Source organism: Monodelphis domestica, chromosome 1 (genome assembly GCF_027887165.1).
Source record: "Monodelphis domestica isolate mMonDom1 chromosome 1, mMonDom1.pri, whole genome shotgun sequence".
In the NCBI taxonomy this organism is placed as follows: domain Eukaryota; kingdom Metazoa; phylum Chordata; class Mammalia; order Didelphimorphia; family Didelphidae; genus Monodelphis; species Monodelphis domestica.
The window spans coordinates 583,618,414-583,640,653 of NC_077227.1; the positions used below are offsets into that span (position 1 = coordinate 583,618,414).

General features: G+C 35.0%; 1 protein-coding gene and 1 long non-coding RNA gene across 3 annotated transcripts in view; one reads left to right on the plus strand and one right to left on the minus strand.

The window, feature by feature from the left end:
* The window catches only part of LOC100032991 (disintegrin and metalloproteinase domain-containing protein 32), a 160,120-nt gene that overhangs the window by 8,634 nt on the left and 129,246 nt on the right, over positions 1 to 22,240 (plus strand). For both annotated transcript variants that reach the window (XM_007476380.3, XM_007476383.2), the window contains 4 exons: positions 972 to 1,033; positions 3,839 to 3,917; positions 6,392 to 6,468; positions 7,577 to 7,754. In XM_007476380.3, the coding sequence (XP_007476442.1) occupies positions 972 to 1,033; positions 3,839 to 3,917; positions 6,392 to 6,468; positions 7,577 to 7,754 (396 nt within the window). The remainder of the gene's footprint in view (positions 1 to 971; positions 1,034 to 3,838; positions 3,918 to 6,391; positions 6,469 to 7,576; positions 7,755 to 22,240) is intronic.
* LOC103102005 (uncharacterized) overlaps positions 1 to 22,240 on the minus strand; it is a 72,036-nt gene that overhangs the window by 3,737 nt on the left and 46,059 nt on the right. The gene's annotated exons all lie outside the window — the stretch shown is intronic.

The following is a 22,240-nucleotide window of genomic DNA, read 5'->3' on the forward strand; positions in this document are numbered from 1 at the left end:
TAACCACCAGCTATTTGTTCCCCAATTCAATTTGGCCAATTAACCCTACTTAGTTTTTACAAAGGAATATTTCTTTTGAAAATATAGCAAGAACAAAAGTATAAATATTATCTCCCACTACCTGAGACACACTCTTCCCTATTCCATTTTGGTTTATAAGGTCAAATTTAGAACATTTTCTACATAGACAGCATTTGACCCACATAATTCACATTCGAGCTTGGCATAGCCAACAAATCAATTATTATGGGTTTATTCTAGTTACCTTCAAACTATGTTGGCTGAAAACTCTAGTGATGGGCCTATGAAATGATTGAAAGTCTGCAATAAAAATTGAGGGACATATTCTACCAATGCCTATGGATTGGTTGATAGGGTCTAGAGTAAACTTTGGAAATGCCGCTGTGAGGTCTAGGTACAGCTGTCACATAAGGACTCTGATCCATATCAACTTTTCCTTAAAAGGTAATTCAAACTATTCATGAGACTTGATTGGCTCTGGGGACTTTGAGCTTAGGCTGTTAACATTACTTCTAGTCACCTTCTGGCTTGAAAGACACAGAGTCATGTAGATCAAACACATAGTGGATTTAACAGAGTTAAGTAGTGCCAGTTACCTCACTGATGCTCTCTTGCAATCCCATATTGGTTTTCTGATTGTAACAGTTTTTCTTGACTCTTTTGTCTCCTGCTTTTAGCTGGTGTCTCCTACAGATCTCCTGATTGATGATTTTATTTATAAACTTGGTATATAGTATTTAAGTTATGGTTAGCGTGATTCTTATAAAATTCTAAATGAAAACTAAATGAAAAATTCTAAATGAAAAAAATATTAAAGTACTTAAGATATGCAAAGAACTGTGCTAATTAAGAAAGGCATTTTAAATATTTCTTGAGAAATATTAGGTTTAAATATTGCTGTTTACTTCATAAACTGCTATACTGATTTCCTCTTGTTCTTGATATTCTAGGAAGAAATTTCATATGTTATTTCAGTAGAAAGAAAACTATATACTTTGCAACTGAAACAAAGGTAAATTCTTATTCCCTTGGATTAATTATTTTCAATTACAAAAAAAGGCAATTTACTGTAATTTACTGTGAGAAGAGTGTGAGTGAAAAATTGAGGATGACCCTAAGATTGGCAAGCTTGGGTAATGGGAAGGATGGTAGTGCTCTCAACAGCAAAAGGAAAGTTTAGGAAAGGAAGGATTTGGGGAGGCAGATAATGGATTCAGCTTTGGAATGATAAGTTTGAGATTTCTACAGTCATCCAGTTTGCGGTGTCCAATAGACAGTTGTTTATATAAACCTGGCATATAGCAAGTACATAATAAATGCTTATTGACCTCATTTAGAGGTTAACTGAAGTCAGAGCTGAATAAGTAGATCATTTACAAAGGTAATTGAACCTATAGAAGCACTTGAGATCACCAAGAGGTATAGATTAGAGAAGAGAGGTCACAACAAATACTTGGGTGCTTTCTACAGTTAGAAAGCATGACTTGGAAGAAGATAGAATAAAGAGGAATGAGAAAGGGTGGTCAAATAAGTAGGAGGAGGCTAGGAAAAGTTAGTGTCATGAAAACCTAGGGAAGAAAGTATCTAGGAATTGACTAGTTAAAAGTGGAGGGCTGAGAAAAGGTCATTATATTTGACAGTAAAGAAATGACTGTTAACTTTGAAATGAGCATTTTTATTTGAATGATGCAAACTGCACAGGATTCCCTTCATATATTTTTATAGCACAATATAATTTCATGCCACTTTCATATACCCACAACTTGTTTGAATATTCCCCAGTGCATGGGCACCCCAGTTTCTAATTCTTTTCCATAAAAAAGAGCTATTATAAATATTATTGTACATATGAGCTCATTTCCTCTTTTCTCCAAAATCTTTGAGATATAAACCTAGAAGCCATGTTGTTGGTCTAAAAAATCTGCACAATTAAGTTTTTGGTCATATTTTCCAAGTGATTTCCAGAATTACTAGACCAGTTCATAGCTCTATCAAGAGTATATTAATGTACCTATGTTCCCATAGCCCTTCCAGCATTTGTCATTTTTATTTTTTGTCATCTTTGCCAAACTGATAGTTGTGAGTTGCTTTAATTTTCATTTCTTAGATTTTTAGTGATTTAGATAATTTTTTGATATGGCCATTGATTACTTGAATTTTTTCCTCTGAAAACTACCCATTCAGACCCTTTGACCATTTATAATTTGGGGAATGACTCATCTTTTTATAAATTTAACTTAATTCCTTATATATTCTAGAAATGAGACCATCAGAGAAACTTGCTGCAAAGTCATGGGAGTCTTTGACTTGATGGTGGGAACAGAGAAAGCTGGGCTAGAGGTCCTGAAATAATTCTAGTAGCATTGGGCTGTTTGAGTTGATATGCATTTATTGTTTGTACAATTTCTTTGTGGGTTTAAAAAAACATTTGACTTGTCACTGATGAGCTTTCTGATTTGGGAGCTCCTAAAATGACAGGCTATGGGGAGGGGGAAACTAGTTCCAGGTATTATCTCACTCCATTATTTTCCTAGTATTCCCTTTTTATTAACCTTTTTCAGAGGAATTAATTTCCTTAAAAAATGCTTCTATTTCATCATTGCAGGAAGCTCCCAGTTTAGAAATTCCTCTATCAATTATGGTCGATAATCTTAGAGAGTTGCTTCAGATGCTGAGAAGTTAAGTCACTTGCCTAGGTCATATAGCCAGGACTTGAACCACAACAAATCTTCCCAAATCTGAGGACAGCTCTCTATCAACTATAAAGTTCTTTTAACTAAGAAATGAGTGCTAGAGACATCTTGTGATATATATATATATATACATATATATACATATATGTATATATATATATACAGAGAGACTAACATAAGTCAGTTTTTATGACATATGACATATTATGACATATTTGACATATTTATGATATATTATTAGCTGCTCTGTTTGATATCCACTCTACTATCATCATTATCATGATCATTCCTCTGCTCCTCTAATTCCTCCCTCAAACAGGTTATCACCAGAAAACTCATCAGCATACAGATTGCGTCAGCTTTGATATTCACATCTCATCAGTACATCCTCAGTAGTTCTAATGATTATAAGGCTGGAGAATAGAGCAAAAAAAAAAAATCCTCTCATGGCTTCCCTTTATGGAGGACTCAAAATCCCATCCATTCACTTATTTGCTACCAACTGTTCTGCTTGGTTTTAATTCTACTATTCTCACCTTACCTCCAGGCTGGGTACCCAGGGAGGTCCTCCTTCCCCAACTTTTAGCTTCTTTTCCTATATTAACTTCTTCCAGTAGATTGTAAGCTCCTTGAAGGCAGGGAATATCTTTCTTATTTATATTACAAATGCTTAGCATAGTACCTGGGACACAGTAGAACTTAATAAATGTTCATCATGTTGCATAGAAGCACTGTAGAGGTAAACAGTATTCATCAATAAATTTGAAATTAAAACTAAATTACTTGTGGAGACTCCACTTACTTTAAGTATTTTATCCTAATTCATAATATTACTTAGGATAAGTATTCCCTCATAATTAGGGAAACTGAATTGGAAGAACAACATGGAGGACACAGTGAATTAGGAATAGTGAGAGATGGAGGGGGGCATTGGACTGGAGAGCTATAGCATGTGGAATCTATCTAACAGAGCCTCAGTGGTGTCAGACGAAGTAGCAATCTTAGGTAATATTACTTGATAATACAATTAAATGGCAGAAATCTTCTTAGTTGACATGATCAAAAATGAAGAGTTAAGCTTTCCCAACTCAAAAGATTCTTGTTTTTGTTTTCCTCATATCTAGATTGTTTATACCAGAAGATTTTATTGTCTATATGTATAATCGTGAAGGTGCTTTGTATTATAAATCTGACATTATTCTGGTAAGATTCGGATTTATGTCAAAGATTTTTCATTTTGTTTTATTTTGTTACTTAGCATGAAGTTTTTCTAAGAAGAGGCAGTGTGATATAGTGGATGGAGGGACACAGGAAGACCTTGCCTCATCCTGTCTTTGATATATTATCTAGTTCAGTTTCCTTCATCTGTAATATGAGCTCAGACTAGATGACCTCTAAATAAAGATGTTGGACTAAATCAGTGGTGTCAAATCCAAAAGAAATAGAGTGATTCAACTATGAATAAGCATCTTTGTAGGGTACATATTGCCTTAGAAAACCACATGTTAATATTATCTGTGTTCTATTGCATTTTTCTTTATTTTATTAATTTTCCCAATTGTATTTTATTTTGGTTTAATTGGACTCAGAAGTACCACAGGCTGACTAGATGACCTCTAAGTTTTTTACACCTCTTTATGTGCTTCCATCTTGTTGGGGTCCTAGGAATTCTCTCAGACTCTAAATTGCAGTTGAATTGCTGATCTGTATTGGTGGAAAGAGTTCCTCAAACAGATAAAATTTTGGGCCAAAACAACATTTTTACCAACTTTTACCCACACCCTCCCTTAGCGTTCACTGTAGTATAGAGAAATCTGGGCATACCTACAATAGAGATAGGAGTTGTGCAAGCTATAAGGAGCCAAGAGGAAAAAGATTACTAGCTCTATGCTAGTACATATTTTCCCTTATTTTCTCATTCTCTTCTTCCCAACTTCCAATCAAAACTCATTCACTAAAATGATCCCTACTATAGCTTAAAGTAACTGACAATAAGGTATGATTTACCAAATTTCCCAAATAATAACTGTATTATAAAGCAACATTAATTAAAATGAATCTAAATGGTGGAATATATAGATGACATTTTTGATTTTTGATTTTTGATTTTTGGATAACAATGAGAAAAAAAGACCTCATAGTTTTGCTCAATTCTAAGTGACACTTTTTATCCCTGAATTACTCTGTCAGGAACTTAGGAATCTATAGATGATCAGCATTATTAATAACTTAGTCACATCTATATTCAACTTTATCCTGCTTCTAATTTACCTTTGTCAGCACCTTTGCATTTGTTAGGCTTTGTAGAATAATGTATATGAGAAAGAATATGAATTGGCTCTAAGAAGAACTAAGAAAAGTAGTTAGAAACCATGAAGTCATAGAGAAAAAGATTTCAGTTCAGTATAAAGAAAGATTTTCAAACAATATTTTAAAAATGGCAAAAACTTCCCTGACACTGGAGGTCTTGAGGCAGAGATGGGACAATTACTTGGGAATGCTATAAATGACTTTAGATTGGAGTAGAACAAGGGGAACACTTTCAAGTCTAAGGATTTATGGTTGTCTAATTCCTACTGTTAAAAGTTTGTAATACTGACATTCTAATGATGCTCCCATTTTATAGTAAAGAAAATTTAAGCTCATAGAGATTGTGACTTGCCAGTTTAGATAGGCAATAATTTTCAGAGTTGAGACCTTAGCTCACTTTTTCAAATTCAAAGCCAAGCACACTTTCTAGTCCATCACACTGTTCCTAATCTGAGCAAATTCATTCAGTCATTTTTTCCCCCAGTTCTTCTGTGGAGGTGAAACAGGTTGGGACACTGAAAAGCTATGTTTATTGCTCCACTAGATTTTGTGAATAAGCCAGGTACTTAGAAATTATATGTATATAAAATATACTAAAATTCATTGCATAGTAGTGCAATAGAATTTGTTTACTTATGATTATGATGGGATGACTCACTTTCAAGATGGGATATGAAATGCTACGACCATTAAAAGGAGAAGTGATGGCAAACCTATGGCCTGGGTGCCAAAGATGGCATGTGAAATGCTCTCTGTGGGCACACAGCTACTCTCCCCACCACACACACACACACACACACAGTTCATTACTAGGAAGGCAGAAGGACTCAGGCAGAGTTGCTCCCTTCTCTCTCTCCATCATGCCTGATAACATTTTTTTCACATGCCCTGCCCCTCTGCCCAGCAGCCAATGGGAGTGCATAGGAGGTAAGGTAGCAGAGCTGGAGGGGATCCAAGCACTTGGGCCACTCCCCTCCCCTCCTCTACACTTTCTGAGGATATTCCTCACTTCACCTACCTCTCCCCCCCCCCACAGTCCAATGGGAGCGCTTCCTCCCCATGTGGGATAAGGGTGGGGTGGGGTGTGTCTAGCACTTGTTGGGGGGGCATGACACATGGTCTGTGGAGGGTGGGCAGGCACAGCACACAGTATGGTACACTGTCTCTAAAAAGTTCACAATCACTGTCTTAGGGGGTAGTACTAAATGGCCCATGTAAAACTTTGGGAGATCATTTAGTCTAGTGGACAATAGCTAGATTATTCATCTTCTCTTTAAAATATAAAAACATTTGTGAAAAACCTTAAGGGTATATAAGAGTTGAATAGAACTACTTCTCAAATAACCTATTTGTCTTTCACCCCCCAGAAACACTGTAACTACCAAGGACACGTTGCAGGTTCCCCAAAATCAGTAGTCACACTTCACACCTGTTCTGGACTCAGGTTATTTTTTATTTGCATTTGATTATAAAAACCAATTTTACAGTATTTGTTCATAACAAATTGCCTAGATTTAAAGTAGATATATGTGCAGAGATGTGGATGCAGAATGAAAACGTGGAATAGGATTTTGTATATATCTTTGGATTGATTGTGAAACCATCTATCAGAGGAATTTCTGAACTTCATTAGTTTAACAAAGGCTGCATACCAATTCCTTGACTTTAAAGGCAAAAGGTTCATGTGACCACTGTGGAACCATCTAAGATTCGATCTTTATTATACTTTGTTATTGATTGAACAATTCAGTTTCCTTTTTTGTAATCTTGGAAAAATGGAGAACTAATTTTATGAAAAACTATGCTTCAATTGTCCCTTTGACATAATTTTTCTGTTCTCCTGAGGCAGAAGAGGCTCTGCTGGGAACATTTGCTCTTGTAGAGTTCTTTGCACATTTTGGTTAAGGATGGTATGATTTTTCCCTATAATCTAGAGAACAGGAGAGCTGTCTGTACTGGAGGAAGGATTGGTATATATTTTGGACTATCAAATGATTTCTTCCTTAGCACATGGCACCACATATTCCTTTAAAAACCTATATTAATGCCACAAACATGCCATGCAACAATGACTTAATCTCCTGAATACTGTTTTCCAAGAATCCTTTGTGCCTCTATAATTTCTTTAATAGAATCATAAGGCTAAGGCTGGAAGGCAGCCCTAGAACTCAGAGGACATTTACTATAATCCCTTTATTTTACAAGTGAGTAAACTCATCCATAAGGAAAATTAAGTGACTTTTGTTAGTGCCCTTCCTCTCAAACTATCATATTTAACTACTTTCCATTTATTTGTATTTGTTCTCTTTATAGTTTTGTATGTACTTAGATAGGTCCTTGTTGTCTCACCTGTTAGAATGGAACCCATATTCCTTTTGAGTAGGATTGTATTATTCCTTGTTTTCGTATCTTCTAACACAGGACTTGATACAAGTACTTGGTACAAGGTAAAAATAATAAATATTTGTTGAATTCTTGCCATCTGAGAATCTATCAGAATTCTATAATATATATTTAATTTTTCCCATTTCTAAACTTCATGTATTTTGCAGAGGATTACTACAGTTTGAAAATGTTACTTATGGAATTGAACCCCTCCAGAATTCAGGTGGATTTCAGCATCTTATCTATCGTTTAAAAAGTGAAAACACAGATCTTGCTGTTTTAGCAAAAAAAAATACCCATATGAAATCAGAGGACCTGGAACATAAACTTGGTTCTTTAATAGATGTGAGTTTTGGAAATTTTATTATTACTTCCAAAAGTTTTATTACTCATCTACTTAAAATGATTAAAAAAAACCTGTTCCTTCTGTCTTAGAATCAATACTGTATATTGGTTTCAAGGCAGAAGAGTTAGGTAAGGGCTCATACAGCTAAGAATTATCTGTGGTCAGCTTTGAACCCAGAACCTCCTGTCCCTAGATTCAGCTCTCAATCCACCAGAGCCACCTAGCTGCCCCCTATCTACTTAAAATGATTATTAAAATTAACTAAGATGTGGTGGCACCTCTCTTTTTTGTCATCATCCTTTTTTTCAGCCCTTATTTACCTTTTTGTAACTCATTTTCATTTATATTCCTCTTTATTCCCATTATTACTTCCTAAGGAAACTTTCTTCTAGTCTTGCTTTGTGATTCTTTCATCCATATGTCCACAAGACTCCATTTTTTGGTCCTGTTTTAAATGGCCACCCCATATACAAAGTGCCTTGTTTACATTATCTCAGTTGATCCTTACAACTCTGGAAGGTAAGTGAAAGGAGTATTATTTTCTCCATTTTGCAGATAAGGAAATTAGGGCTCAAAGATTGCTCATGGTCATTCATTCAGTAATTTGAACTCAGTCTTTCTGTACTCTTAGCTTAGCATTTTTTTTCACTATATCATGATGCCTCTCCACTTTCTAGAATTGAAAAGGCTTTGGGGGATGGGGCAAGGAGTAGATTATTGAGTAAGGGTGGGAAGGATGATCTATGCTCAGGTTTCTTCAAAATGTTTAATGGTTTAAATGGATGTGATTTATTTTCAGTTGGTAAATTTCTCCAGGGCAAGAAAGAGTCATTTCAAATAATTCACTGACAATAAAGCTTTACTAAAAATAGTAAATATACGAACTGATTTGGTAATAATAGCAAGGCTTAAGTTCAAGTCATAGCTTGGCATTTATGAGCTATGTTACCTTGGACTAGGCAATAACCCTTTCTGAGCCTCAGATTCCATATCTATGTTAGTTTGGTTTCCCAATGTGGCTTTTAGGGAGGCAAGAATAGATATTTTGAGTATCTTCCCCTACCCTACTTTTCTCCAAGGGAAATTTTAATTCTTGCCAGGAGCAAAAGCAGGAGATTGTAGCCATAGGCTGGTCATTCTGCACTCAGAGAGAGGGAATATCTGACTAGAATGATATTTATCTGCTCACTTAACTATTATTAGTCTAGGGGAAGTAACTAAGGTTCAAGCCAAACTCCTAATTGCTATTTACTAATAAGGAAAGGAGGATTCAGGGCTTTATGTCTAAGTCTTGACTCTCTTCCCACAAAATATGTTTCACAATGAACACATGTAGCAAATACGATCTATTCAAGTTAATAGCAAAATAGAAATCAGAGAAATTATGCATATGAGAATATATACCTTATAATATAAATGAAGGCTCCTTCTCCCTGGGAGTGAGATAACTCAGCTCAACCAAGAGAGAGCACCCTAGATCTCACCTATGGTTGGCATAGGCTAACAATCAGTATTATTAGACTTGTTAATGGGGTGGCCCCCACGTCAGATTTATTATCAAGATGTTAGAGCTTTGTTTGAATCTGTTCCTTAAGAATCTGTGTAGCAGTTTTAGCCTGGAAAGGTGTAGCTTCTGTGTTAAATTTCCTAACCTATAATAATGTATACATCTTCTTCACTGGATGTATAGAGTTTGCTTAGGGGTCCATCAGTTCTTTCCACTTATTAGAAAATCAAACAAACTTTCCTATAGACAATAGTGATTGTGGTCAGTAGTCCCAATAATACAGGAACTTTCCACTAGTTAGCTAACTTGAGTCTCTTGAATGTCACTGTAACTCAATTAGAACTCTTATCTCCTTCTTTAAGGTTTTGATAATACTATCTAACAAGGTAAGGTCTTTTGTTTTTCATCACAGACTTTATGAGCTGAAGCCACATATTAAGGGTTGTTCAACTTCTTCTTAAATTGAAAGATTTTTCTAACATGTTCAACAATGTGCAGTTAGAACCTCTTTGAGGATGGTTAAGAATAATCCTAGACTTTTCAATAACTGCCATGGTCAACATTTCCTTAAGTACTTTGCTCACTAAGTCTCTTTACTTACTTACTAAGTATCCATAGACTTAAAAATATTTTTCCTATGGTACCTTAGGAAAAGTAGATGCTTTTGGTTGGGTAATACTTGTGCATGTCTGGTTGGTCACCTCTAGGGTATGACTCACATTTTTACTATCTCCTTCCAGAGACAGAAAGTCAATACAGACAAGTTCCAAAAACATGCTAGTACTAATGTGTTCCAAATATGCAGCATGAATAGGTATGTTTTCCTTTGTACACATCTGGTCTATGTTTCACACTTTTTAGTGACATCTGTAGGTGATTTTTTACCAGCTCTGGGGTCCTTTCTTGACCCATATGTCTAAGGCCATTATGTAATGTATTAATGGCTGTTGAGCCATATGTTTTTGGGCAACACAACCACCTCTGGGATTCATGTGTGGGATGAGTCAGTCTGATTCAACACTCTACTTTCTGCCATTGCCTTGGCAATAAGATACCATTTGTTCTCTGGAACTTTAGATGAAGAGGATTGTTCCCATGTTTTTGGCTTGTTTTACTTCTCTTAGTCCTTCATAATCTATTTGTTCTCACCTCCAGTTTTCTGTGAGCAACCATAGCAAAGAAGATTGGCTTAACATCACAAAATTTAAATATGTTGACTTCCCAAAGTCTCAACTATACTTATACCCAGTTGTAATCTAATGTCTTGAGTGTTACAAATTGCTCTTGCATCTTCTTATGGTATCGCTACATGTAGTTCTAGTGTTATTTGGCATTCTGGACAAAACATGTGCATTCTCATTAGACTTGGCAGTCCTATGATGAATACTGAAATCATAATTGGCCGATGCTACAGACAAATAGCATCAAATTCAGTGCTGGTCAATATAGAGTAATAGATTATTGTCAGTCCATCCTTAGAGTACATATATGTATATATATTCCCTGAATTTCTCAGTAATGATCAACTTCAAATCCAAGGATTTAAGCTTATTGCCTCACTGTTAGTCAAACCTCTCCTGGCAAAACAATAGGTCTCTGGTGCCTAACTTTTTTTTGGTATAGCAGCTCTCATCTTGGAGTGGTTTCTGTGTCTACATGGCTAAGATGACATTAGCTGTATGAAGGTTATGGACCAAATTTAGAATGAGATTCTGTAGTATAATGCTTGCATTTTCAGGGTCTACAATTCCTTTCTGTATCAACCTCTGGATCATATCATTAAAGACAAAGTTAGTATTAGGGTCTTCTGATCTGCTCTCCTCAAATATTTCAGCTAAAGTTTGTATTCATGTCATGTATACCTTCTGGGGTGGCAGGAAGAGCCAAGATAGCCATTTGGCAACTTAATAGCAGCAAAAGCCTGAAACCACTCTGACTATTCTTTCAAACTGATCTTTAGATGGCACCTCAAAAGGACAGGAGCCAAAGTAGGACAGGTAATGGGGCTCTTCCACTGAACACAACTTGAAAGGGGAGGGGGAGAGAGGGAGACAGAGAGAGAGAGAGAGAGAGAGAGAGAGAGAGAGAGAGAGAGAGAGAGAGAGAGACAGAGACAGAGACAGAGAGAGAGAGAGAGAGAGAGAGAAAGAGAGAGAAAGAGAGACAGACAGAGAGAGAGAGAGACAGAGACAGAGAGAGAGAGAGAGAGAGAGAGAGAGAGACAGAGAGAGACAGAGAGAGAGAAGATTTCCATGGTTTAAGGGGGATCCAGAAGAAAAGTGATGGTTGACCACCCACCCCCTCACCATGCCAAACTCAGAACCTAGGCATAGGCCAACTTCAGGATCTTGGGACATGGGACAACAAAAGAGCACCTCAGACCCCCCACCCCACCCCACCCTTGAAGTCCCAGACCCTGGGACCAGTCTGCATTGAGGTCTGGAAGTCCATAGTGCTGGACCCTTTCAAGCCAAGGTGATAGCACTTAACCCCAGGGCAAAACTCTGCAAGCCAGAAGAGGACATAGAATCTCCAAGAAACTTGCAGAATTCCCCATCTATAGCCAAGAAAAGGTTGGAAAAATGAGCAAACTGAAAAAAAAATAACCACTTGACCCTCAAATATTCCTATGGGGGGGGGGGAGAGCCAAGAATAGAACAACAAGAGATGGTGAAATCCAAGCAATCACATGCAAAACTTAAAAAACAAAAACAAAAACAAAAATAGGAATTAGTCTCAAGCTCCAGAAGAACTCCAAAAGGAATTCAAAAACCAAATGAAACAAGTTGAAGAAAATTGGAAAAAAGAAAAATAAGTAATGCTAAAAGAAAACTAGAACTTAAAAAGCAAAATTGGTCAACTAGAAAAAGATGCACAAAAATCCAAAGAAGAAAAGAGTTCTATGAAAACAGGAATGGACCAAATGGAAAAGGAGAATCAAAAAGTCATTGAAGAAACTCAGTCTGGGCAAATACTATCTAATGATTTCTTGAGACATCAAAACATAAATAAAACAAAATCAGAAAAATGAAAAAATAGAAGAAAATATTAAATACCTCATTGAAAAAGCAACTGACCTGGAAAATAGATCCATATAAGACAATTGAAATTATCCAAGAGAACTTCCAAGATATTCTTGAACAAGAGGGTGAAATAGACATTGAAAGAATCCATAAGTCACCTCCTGCAATAAATCCCCAAATGACAACTCCCAGGAATATTAGAGCTAAGTTCACAAACTCCCAGGCCAAGAAGAAAATACAGCAAGTAGCTAGTAAGAAACAATTCAGATATCATGGAGCCCCAGTCAGGATTACACAGTATCTGGCAACTTCCACATTAAAGGACCTCAAGTCTTGGAATATTGCATTCCAGAAGGCAAGGGAACTGGGTTTACAATCAAGAACCACCTAACCATGAAAATTCTATATTCTATATATTCTATAATATTTTAACTATTTTCTTTCAGGGGGAAGTATGGTCATTAAATAAAAATAGAAGATTTCCAACCAATCCTGAAGAAAAGATAAGACTTAGAAAATTTGATGTCCAAATATAAAATTCAGGAGAAACATAGAGGTAAATAAGAAAGAGAAAAAATTTAAAGGCTTTAATAAGGTCGAATTGTTTATATTCCTAAATAGAAAGATAATATCTGTAACTCTTAAAAATTGTTAACATCATAGTGGTTAGAAGAAGCATATATAGACAGAGGGTATGGTAGTAAGCTGTTTAGGATGATATGTTAAAAAAAAACTAGGTGCGAAAAAGGATTCTACTAAGAGAAATGGGAAGAGAGAAGTAAAGTGGAGCAAATTATATCACATAAAGAGGTGCAGGGCAGGGGAGTACTATTATAATGCAGGGGAGGATGAGGGTGGTGACAGGTAATACTTAAACCTTACTCTCATAGAAATCAGTTCAGAGAGGGAAGAACATCTAAATTTATTGAGGTAGAGAATCCTATCTTAATCTATATAGAAGTAGAAGGGGAATAAGGAAGGGCTGTTTCGGGAGAGGAGTAATATTAAGGTAGGGAAAGTTGGGGGACATGATTAAAAGACCCTAAAGAGAAGTCAGAGGGGATTAAAAAGGGAGGTTCTGGGAAGGGGAATAGAATAAGCGAGGGGGGAAAAGGGAACTGATTAAAAGCTAAACACTGGTGGGGGGAAGAGTGAAAGGAGAAAGGGCAGGATTAAAAGAGGAAATCAAAATGATGGGGAATACACAGATGGTAATCATAGTCATGAATGTAAATGGGATGAACTCACCCATAAAACAGAAGCAGATAGCAGAGTGGATTAAAAACCCAAATCACATCATATGTTGTTTATAAGAAATACACATGAGGCAGGTAAACACACACAGGGTAAAAGTAAGAGGTTGGAGCAGAATTTATTGGACATCAACTGAGAAAAAGAAGATATGAGTAACAGTCATGATCTCTGACAAAGCTAAAGCAAAAAAAAAAAGATATGATTAAAAGAGATAAGGAAGGTATTACATCTTGATAAAAGGCAGTAGAGACAATGAAGAAATATCAGTACATAACATATATGCACCCAATGGTATAGCATCCAGATTTTTAAAGGAGAAACTAAAGGAGCTTAAGGAGAAAATAAATAGTAAAATTATACTAGTGGGAGACCTTCCCCTATCAGAACTAGATAAATAAAATTAAAAAATAAAAAAGAAGTAAAGAAAGTGAATAAAATTTTAGAAAAGTTAGAGTTAATAGATATCTGTAGAAAATTGAATAGGGATAAAAAGGAATATACCTTCTTTTCAGCAGCACATGGTACATATACAAAGATTCATCATGTCCTGGGTCATAAAAACATTAAAATCAAATGCAGAAAAAATAAATGCAACTCTTTCAGATAAATATGCATTAAACATTATAAGGATTCATGGAGAGGCAAATTAAAAATTAATTGGAAACTAAGTAATCTAATTCTTCAAAACTCGTGGGTCAAAGAACAAATCATGGGGGAAATCACTGATTTCATTAAAGAGAATGACAATGAGACAACATATCAGAATTTATAAGATATAGCCAAAGTAGTACTCAGGAGAATATTTATACCCCTGAGTGCTTATATCAGCAAAATAGAGAAAAAACAGATCAATTAATTGGGCAAGCAATTAAAAAAACTAGGGATTAAAAACCAAATTACCCCCCCCCCAGTTAAAAACTAAATTAGAAATTCAAAAAATCAAAGAGAAATTAATAAAACGGTAAGTAAAATAACGATTGAACTATTACATAAGACTAGGATCTGGTTCTATGAAGAAAAAAAAAAACAAAATAGATAAAGTATTAGTTTATTTTGTTTAAAAAAAGAAACATATTACCAGTATCAAAAATAAGAAGAATGATTTAACCTCCAAAGTAGAGGAAATTAAGGCAATTATCAGGAGCTATTTTGTCCAATTATATGACAATGAATCAGGAAATCTATGTGAAATGAATTACTATTTACAAAACTATAGATTGCCTAGGTTAACAAAAGAGGAAATAGAATTTAATCCCATCTCAGAAAAAGAAAATTTAAAAAGCCATCAAAGAACACCCTAAGAAGAAATTCCCAGGGCCAGGTTGATTCACAAGTGAATTCTATCAAACATTTAAAGAATAATTCATTCCAATAGTATACAAACTGTTTTGCAAAATAAGCAAAGGAGTGCTATCAAATTCTTTTTATGACACAAATATGGAACTGAAACCTAAGCCAGGAAGACTAAAAGCAGAGAAAGAAAATAAAATTATAGACCACTCTCAATGAACATAGATGCAAAACTCTCAAATAAAAAGGTAGCAAAGATACTCGAGTTTGCTTAAGGTTCCATCAGTTCTTTCCATTTCCACTTATTAGAAAGTCAAATGAACTTTCCTATAGACAAGTGATTGTAGTCAATAGTCTCAATAAGACAGGAACTTTCTACTAGTTATCTAACTTGAGTCTCTTGAATGCCACTGTACCTCAATTAGAACTCTTATCTCCTTCTTTAAGGTTTTGATAATACTATCTAACAAGGTAAGGTCTTTTGTTTCTCATCACAGACTTTATGAGACAGTGAGGAGTCTTAATTATCACTCTTTGCAGATGATATGATAGTATACTTAGAGAATCCTAGAAAATCAAGTAAAAAGCTAGTGGAAATAATAATTTCAGCAAAGTTTAAGGATACAAAATAAACACATAAATATCATCAGTATTTCTATATATTTCCAGCAAAACAGCAACAATAGTTAGAAAGAGAAACTCCACTTAAAATCACTATAGACAACATATAATATTTGAGAATCTATCTCCCAAAACAAACACATGAATCATATGAACACAATTATAAAACACTTTTCATCCAAATAAAAATAGATCTAAATAATTGGAAAAACATGGGTAGGATGAGCTAACATAATAAAAATGACAATCCCACCTAAATTAATTTACTTATTCAGTGCCATACCTATAAAACTACCAAAATTTTATTTTGTAGAACTAGAAAAAATAACAAAATTCATTGGGAAGAACAAAAGGTCAAGAGTATCAAGGGAACTAATGAAAAAAATGTAATGGATGGTGGCCTACCACTACCAGATCTTAAACTATTATAAAGTAGTAATCAAGAAAACAATCTGGTATTGGTTAAGAAATAGAAGGGTGAATCAATGGAATAGACTAGAGGTAAATAAATTCAGCAATCTAGTGTTTTATAAACCCAAAAGATCCTAACATTTAGGATAAGAACTCAGTATCTGGCAAAGACTACTGGGAAAATTGGAAAACAGTATGGCATGAATTAGGTTTAGATTAATTTTGCACACTCTATACCAAGATAAGGTTAAAATGGGTATATGGTTTAAACATAAAGAGTGAAAGTATAAATAAATTAAAGGAATGTAGAATAGTTTACCTGTCAGAACCATGAAGAAGGGAAGGATTTAAAACCAGAGATAGAGAAAATTACAAGATGTAAAATGAATAATTTTGATTATATTAAATTTAAGAGGTTTTGTACAAACAAAATCAATGCAACCAAGATTAGAAGGGAAGCAACAAGCTAGGTAAAATATGATAATTTCTCAGATAAAAGTCTAATTTCTTAACTATATGAAGAACTAAGCCAAATTTATAAGAAGTCAAGCCATTCTCCAATTATGGCCAAATGATATGAATAAACAGTGTTCACATGAAGAAATCAAATCTATCAATAATCAAATGAAAAATGTTCTGAATCCCTCTTGATTAAACAAATACAAATCAAAACAACTCTGAGATACCACCTTACACCTAGCAGATTGATGAATGTGACAGTAAAGGAAAAGAATAAACTTTGGAGGGAATGTGACAAAATTGGGACACAAATGCATTGCTGGTGGGATTGTGAATTGATCCAACCATTCTGGAAGGCACGTTGGAATTATGCACACAGGGCTTTAAAAGATCCAGCATTACCTCTACGAGGTCTGTATCCCAATGAGATAAAAAAATGGGAAAAGACCTGTTTGTACAAAAACATTTATAAATGTCCTTTTTTGTGGTGGCAAAGAATTGGAAACTAAAGGGATTTCCCTCAATTCAGAAATGCCTGAACAAATTGTAGATATGATGATTATGGAATACAATTGTACTATAAGGAATGATGAACAAGATTATTTCAGAAAAAACTGGAAAGACATATGTGAACTGATGCAGAGTGAAATAAGCAGAACCAGAACATTATACACAGTAAGTGAAATATTGTGGGACGATGAAATGTGATAGACTTTGCTACTAAGAGTAATACAAAGATCCAGAAAAATGCTGAAGGACTTGTGAAAAAGAATGCTGTTTCTCATACTCTATACCAAGATATCCACCTCTAGAGAAAGAACTGTTGGAGTAGGAATGCAGATGAAAACAAATGATTTATCACTTGTTTATTTGGGTACATGATTTGGGATTTTGGTTTTATAAATTTATTCTCTTACAGAAATGAATAATATGGAAATATATTTTGAATCAGGACACTAACATATTGCTGGTGGAGTTGTAAATTAATCCAGCAATTCTGGAAGGCAATTTGGAATTATGTGCAGAGGGCTTTAAAAGAATGCATATCCTTTAGTCCAGCAATACCACTACTAGGTTTGTACCCCAAAGTGATAATAAAAATATTCATAGCTACACTCTATGTGGTGCCAAAAAAGTTGGAAAATGAGTGGTTTTCCCTTTTAGGGGAACGGTTGAACAAATTGTGGTACATAATGGTGATGGAATATTACAGTGCTATAAGGAATGATGATCTGGAGGATTTCTATATGAACTGAAAGAACCTACAGGAACTAATGCAGAGTGAAATGAGCAGAACCAGGAGAACATGCAGAGTATGCAGAAAGTAAAACATTGTGGAAAATCCAATGTAATGGACTTTGCTACTAGTAGCAATGCAACAAGACAGGACACTCCTGAAAGTCTTATGGGAAAGAATGCTAACCACATCAAGAGAAAGAATTATGGGGTGTAGAAATGCAAAAGAAGAACATATGAAATCACTTATCACATGTATATATGGGTATGTTATTTGGGGTTTAGGCTTAACAAGATCTCTACGTAGCAAAAAATAATATAGAAAAATCTATCAAGTAAAAAATTTTTAGTGATTTTATATATCTATATAAATATATAACCAAGTGGAATTGCTTGTCAACTCTGGGAGGAAGGAGGGAAAAGGGGAGGGGGAACAACATGAATTATGAAATTTTGGAAAACATGTATCTATTTGTTATTGGAATAAATTAAGCTAAATTTAAAAAAAATGTATACATTCCCCTCATTTCTCTCTTTTCTCCTCTTCCTCTGTCTGGAGGGCTGGAGGGCAGAGTACCAGACTCCTCCTGATTGCTTCCTTCAAAGAAGATAGAAACTGAATTCTCAACTCATTCGACTGCATTTTTGCTCTGCCTGGTTTCAGCTCCATAGAATGAGATACCTTTGTGTCCTTTCCTGCCTCCTTTTTCGTTCTCCCTTTAGATTATTAGCTTTTTGAGGGCAGAGATTGCCTTTTAAAAACTGTATCCCCTGTACTTAGCACAGTACTTGGCAAATAGTAAGTTCTAAATAAATGTTTATTGAATTAGATTGGATTGAAGAGAACATCTGGCCTTCGATGAGATTACTACAACTTCACCTGTTGACCTTATGCTATCTGTCAGTCTCATCACTATGTTTGGCTTAGGTCCTTCCAGTGTCCCAGACACATTTTTGCCTGTCCAATTGCTGTCTCCCAAAATTATACTCCTGGGGAACATGGTTTATGTCTTGAGAAAATGCCAGTTTTGAGCCCTATGCTATTTGTCTACCATAGGGAGTAATGGCCTCAGTTTAACTAGTAGATAAAGTAGAATTCTTGGATTTAATTGTGACATTCAGTCTTTTTTTGAAATGCTTTCTTTGATTAAGAAGCCTGCTACTTCTTTAAGCAATTTCTCATCCTCAGAGAGAGGACAAGTCTGAAATTCTCAGGAATGACTCTACTGGCAATTCCTTAGACAGATTTCTGTGACCAAAATTCTCAGGCCGGACTAGACAAACTTCTAGAGATGTCTCTCCTATTTTCATTTCAATGGCCTTAATTCTATATTCTTCTAATCCTTTAACTTTTTGGCCTAATATCTTTTAAATGTACTTAAAATGTACTTATTCTGGGGGCAGCTGGGTAGCTCAGTGGATTGAGAGCCAGGCCTAGAGATGGGAGGTCCTAGGTTCAAATCTGGCCTCCGACACTTCCCAGCTGTGTGACCCTGGGCAAGTCACTTGACCCCCATTGCCTACTCTTCTGCCTTGGAGCCAATACATAGTATTGGCTCCAAGACAGAAGGTAAGGGTTTAAAAAAAATGTACTTATTCTTATAGCCTGGTTCTCCTAATATTAAGAGTCACAAAAGCATAAAAGCTTTTCACTTGCAAAAGCAAGACATTACCCTATCATCAAACTGTTCCATATATGCCTGCATTAATACACAAATATTAATGTAACTAATAAATGTAAAAGTATTATAGCAACAATGGGCTGTTGGATTAACATATTGTGCTTAAGCAATACAATAATATAGCAAAAAAGATGAATTCAAATCATGAAAACAGGTCCATTGCCTTTTTCATGCATCAATATATAGGGAGTAAGTATTCAGTATCATATCAGCAAATCCAGCAATACCATTACAATAGGATGAAACAAGCCAGTTAGGATAAAATAGTTACTCCTCCCAAAGTTAAAAAAATACATAAAAATTATTCTAGGATACAGCTAGGAAGAAACAATATTATCTGTGTCTAAAGTAGAAGCAGATTGTGGTAAGGAAAGCATTTTGAAAGCCTTAAAAAACTATATGAATGGGTATTATTATTCATAGCTATTAAACTTTTTAAAAAGACTAACATTATAGGGTGGTGCCATTGGGTTGTATTTTTTTCTTTTTTAAAAAAATCTTTTATTACAAAATATTGCTTGCTGTGGTAAGCAATTACTAGGGAGAAAGAGAGGGATATATCTAGAAATAAAGGCAATGTAAAGACAAAAGATAAGAAATTTAAAATAGACAAAGGAAGACAACAGATAGGAAGGAGGCCAACTTTGGAAGATACAATAGTTTATCAATTATGCCTTTCTTCTATGTCTCCCTTCTATTATCATTTGTTTATCACTCCTATATATTTATGTATATACTGACCTACTTTCTTTCTTTAAAATTATTTTATGTATTTCCCCATTTTAAAATGTTTCTCATATCTGTCATTTATTGCCTTGCAGTATTCCCATTTTGTTGGTATACCAGTTTGTTGAACCATTGACTATTAAATATTTGTCATTTCTAATTTTTTCAATTAAAAATAATTCAGATATGAAAAGCAGGCCAGAGAGCTAATTCCCTCCCTTTTTGATGATGTTTTTTGGGTTTATTCCTAAGAATGGGATGCATGGGTCAAAGAATTTGATTATTCATATAACTCTTGTAGTATATTGTCATGGAATTATAGAATATTAATGTTGGAAAGGACTTCAGAAGCTCTTTATTTCAAACCATGTCTAACTAAGAAGCCTCTTTATCAGATACCCTCAAAAATAATAATTGGTTTAGCTTTGTATAAGACCTCTATTGACTGGGCTCTCTTATCTCAAAGTAGTCCATTTCATTTTGGGTTGTCCTGTTAAGTTTTTCTTCATATTAAACCTAAATTTCTCCCTTTGTAATTTCTAGCTCTTGTACTCAGTACTGACCTTTGTTGTTTATCAGAACAATTTTAGTCACTTTTCCATGTGGTAACCCTTAAGATAATTCAAGACAGATTCTAGATTCTTTCTCCAAGTAATGGAAACATCTAGGCAGAAGCTCATAGCTGCTATGAATGCCTGTCTATGCTGCCCAAGAGGGAATCAGGAACAAGGTCACATGAGAACTATTATCTCCTAGTGAGAAGAGTAGAAATGTCCTAGGTAGTATGATTCAGAGACATAGTCTTTTTAGCCAGATAAGCAAGATTTGTTGGGCACTGCTAGCATCACCTTGCAAGTACATCTAAATTTGAGAGTTTGTAGAATCAAGATACTAGGCAGAGAAGGGAAATTTCCTCAGAAGCCGGCCTCTTACAGTGAAAAATAGAATCATACAGATGGCCTCTGCAAATGGAAGGTCAAGGGACTATTCTGGAAAAGAGGGGGACAAGAGATCAGAAACTATTCACCTTTCATTTACAGTGAATTATTTTGATAGTACAAGGGGGTTTGGTTTTAAACCACAAGGTAGCATTTTTTTCTACCTTCTAGGAGCTGTTAATGACAGAAAAAGAGATGTACTCTTGGTGTGAGAAATACCCCTCATTGACATGCACAATAGAAGGAAGTTGGAATGGAAAAACCTAAAGTGATTAAAAAGAATATGTAAGTGTACTGGCTCACTTTCTCTAGGTCAGCATGAAGGATGTCTTCTTCCAACAGAGTGTGTCTTTACAATATTCAAAGAAGAACACACTTTCAAGAAGCATATGAAAATGCTCCAAATCACTAATAGAATCATGCAAATCAAAGCAACTCTGAAGTTCTGTTTAATACCAATCAGATTTGTGAAACAGACAATTGTTGGAGGGGTTGTGGAAAAAGAGATATACTAAAGAAACTGGAGTTTTCAATTGGGCTGGCCATCCTGGAAAACAAAAGACACTGAACTGTGTATACTCTTTGACCCAGTGATACCATTATTTATCCAATATCTTATAAAGATCAAAGATATAAGAAAAAGACATATAAGTATGCACAAAAAATATAATGATTAGCCACTATCAGTAATTTTTAGCAGCTAGGTGACACAGTAGTTAATGCATTGGGCCTAGAGTCAGGAAGTTGTTCAAATCTGGCCTCAGATATTGACTAGCTCTGTGACCACGGGCAAATCACTTAACATCATTTGCCTCAGGTTCTTCATGTATAAAATGAGCTGGAGAAAAATACCAAATGGGATAAAAAAGTGACATGATTAAAGCAACTGAACAGCCACTATCACTAATATGTGAAAGAACATGGAAAATGGGAGAGATACTATATAGATGGAGAGGACAAATGTCCTGATTTTTTAAAAAAGTGTCTTCATAGTATAAGCCAGTGAGCTTCACTTTAATTCCTTGGAAAATTCTAGAGAGAGCATCAAAGATATGATTGGTGAATATCTAGAAGGGAAGTATCAATTACAAAGATCTAGTATGTCTTCTCCAAGAACAAGTCGTGCAAGATTACCCTAATGCTATGGATATGTTTTACCTGGATTTTAGCAAAGCTTTCCATAAAGTATCTCAATTGTCCCTGTGGAAAAGATGGATAAATAAAGAATGTTAATACAATTAGAGGGTATTCAGAAATGGCTGGATGGTTGGATGGAAAGAACATTTATTAATAGTTCAATGTCAACATGGCAAAATATCCTGTGCAGTATTTCAGAGA